At 31.6% G+C, this 2,965-nt stretch overlaps 1 protein-coding gene across 1 annotated transcript in view; it reads right to left on the reverse strand.

The window, feature by feature from the left end:
* LOC105168432 overlaps nt 1–1,545 on the reverse strand; it is a gene marked incomplete in the record, with an annotated part of 3,714 nt that extends 2,169 nt beyond the window's left edge. Inside the window, 3 exon segments of the mRNA XM_020695864.1 lie at nt 1–766; nt 1,009–1,088; nt 1,322–1,545. Coding sequence (XP_020551523.1) covers nt 1–732 — 732 coding nt within the window.

The raw sequence follows: 2,965 nt of genomic DNA on the forward strand, positions 1-2,965 counted from the left end.
GGTTGTATGAGATGATATTTTAGTACTCTTGGTAGATGGAGGATTAATTTCCACTGCAAAGTAGGCCTCATGGCAATTGGGGCAGAGGAGATTGTGATTGAGATACATTCTGAGATATTCATATTGCATCTTACATCGATGACAGACAGTCCAGAAAGTGTGACATTCCTTCTTACGAGATTGATAAGGACCAGATGAAGGATCCCTCTTACTGACATTACCCTTTGGAACCTTCATTTGTGAAACTGCAGTCTTTGCCACATTATAAAATCCATTTTGTGCTGGTGATGGTGAAGTACCCTCATTTCTAGTCTGATTCCTCTGCTGAAATGCTGCACCACACCTCTGGTCATATGCTATTCTGTGGGACTTATCTGATAGCAAACTCCAGGCTTGTGAGACAAGTTGAAATGCCCCTTCTGCCCCAATAGACCTGTTTTTATCAGGATGAAGCAGAAGAGCTAGTTTCCTGTACTGTTTTCTTATTGTCTCATCATCAGCTAGAGGGGTCACACCGAGCACACCATACCAGTTTGATTCTCCATGTATTTTCTCCTCTTCAGCAGAAATATAAACCTCAAGAGTCGTCACCATTTGAGAAATGCCCTCTAGTTCAGGATATAAATTTTGAGCCTTGAGAGCAAATTTTTTGGCCCCCTTAATGTCCTTTGCTCGAAACTTCCTCTCTGCAATTTCTTTCGCTCTCACAGCCTCATCTCTGTTGCACTCCATCTACCCTTTGACTCTCACTCCACCACTTCCCTCTCTGATTCATGAAAATAAAGACACCATAAAATCAACAGCCCATTCCACAACTAAGAAATATGCAAGTTCCGCACCAATTCAAATGAAAGTGAGAAAACAACTAATAGAAAAGCCAATTCATCCAACACCAGCACATCCCATTAAGTGCTGAAGCAATTGCCAAAATCAAATGAAAATCAAGATTTAGAAACATTCATTTGAACACTCAAGAAAACAGAAAAATGCAGCAAATTTAAAACTGACATTTAAGATCAACAATATCCACCAGCTGACCGCCATAAAAATTAAACTTGCACACGATATATCTCCGCTCAACCTAATTCCTGTTGAGCAAACCACAACTACAAACATAACCACCAGAACTAATTACATTCTCCTCCACAGTACCCCAAAACCCGAACAGCCAAAAAAAAAAGAGAAAAACAGAAATTAAAAAAAAACGGTAGTAACAGCAAGAAAAGCGCGATCCCGATGCTCCAAAAAAAGAATCTAATAAGTAAAATAAAATCACATTCTCATCTCGAACAACCAAAACCCTAGAAGGGATGATCAGTACCAGAAGTAGAGGTTCGACCGTAGAGTAAAGCGAGGGGTAACCGCATACGAGAGGAATACGTATAATCGCTACCGAATTGAAGCACAGAGTTCCATCAGTGGAAAAAGATTTGATTATTTCGACTTTGCCCCAAAATTTCCCCCAAAATTGGACTTTTTTCCGGAAAAAAATCTTCTTATCTTTTTCTTTTCCCTTTTCTTTTTTTTGATAAATAGAAAGAAAGAAAGCTCGAACACTCGAAGCAAAGGACAACATATATATAGGGTTAATTATATATTATGGTTAATTACACTTAAACACCATCTAAAATTTAAAATTATATTTTTTCCCAAAAAAATTTTAAAATTACACTTATACCCTCTCTAAAAATCACTTTTTACACCTAACCCCCTTTATTAGGGTGTAAACGAAAAATACAGACGTTAGCAATAAAAGTTACATATCTTTTCAATTTTACCCTTCATTTAACATTCTCATTTAATAATTTTGTACTTATAAAAAAATATTACAATGTTATTAATCTCACTCTATATATATTAGTATTTGAGGCATATACTATGTATGTGAAAATTTTACAATATTAATTAAATCGAAGTATTTTAAAAAGATTTATTGTTTAATAAAGTATTTAAAAAATAATAAGTTAATATTAAATTTATAATAAAATAGGGTCAAATAAGATACATGAAAATTAAAAAAAAAAAAGTAAATATCAAAAGATAATGGGGAAGTGGGAAGTTATAAGATGAATAAAAAAAGTACAATAAACATATATATATATATATATATATATAAACTAATCAGAAAAGAGAGAGATACCAAAGAGGTGCTCACCCTTCATAATAAGGTTAGATATATTATATTTATTTATTTATAAGTATAAAAAATATATATAAGTGTTAAATAAGAGGTAAATTTAAAAATTTATGTAATTTTTTTTTTCCGCTAATATTAATATTTTTCATTTAAAGTCTAATAAAAGTGGGTTAAGTATTATTTGAATTGAAATATTTTAAATTATGAATTTCAAATTCTTAATAACAAATCCTTTAATTCTAATTTTGAATTATGTTTTAATGAATATAGATAGACTTTAAATTCTTTTCAAATTGAGTCGTTTAGAATCATTCCCTTCAAACCCAAATACATCTTGAGAAAATTTGAAGTACGAATTTCAAATTACTATATATTGATGGATTTGAAGTCCATTACGACGCCACAAAGTATAGCTCAAAATGAAGATTTACGGATTTGAAATCTTTTGTGACATAAATTCATCCAAACAAATTTGATGTATTTATCATTGCGAATGTCTAAATTCGTCGATCTAAATATGATAATATGATTTTTCTTCAGTCATGTAAATTTAAATAAATGTATAAACTAAAAACTATAGTAAAAATTAAAAAATATTTTTAAATAATTATACACACACGTCAAGCATGCAACAACCAATAATAGTAACGGGTAAAGAAAAATTGTGAATAAGAGCATTAACCTTAAACCGCGTTTACATGTCTATAAGCATATTTTCTGAAAATAGCGGATAATTGGCATTTTACACCCTTAAATTAGACTAGATTTGCACTTTTTACCCCTAAGTTTTGAGAATAGCATTTTGCACCCCTAAGCAGTTCCTGAATT

The sequence above is a fragment of the Sesamum indicum genome, linkage group LG8 (assembly GCF_000512975.1).
Source record: "Sesamum indicum cultivar Zhongzhi No. 13 linkage group LG8, S_indicum_v1.0, whole genome shotgun sequence".
NCBI lineage: Eukaryota > Viridiplantae > Streptophyta > Magnoliopsida > Lamiales > Pedaliaceae > Sesamum > Sesamum indicum.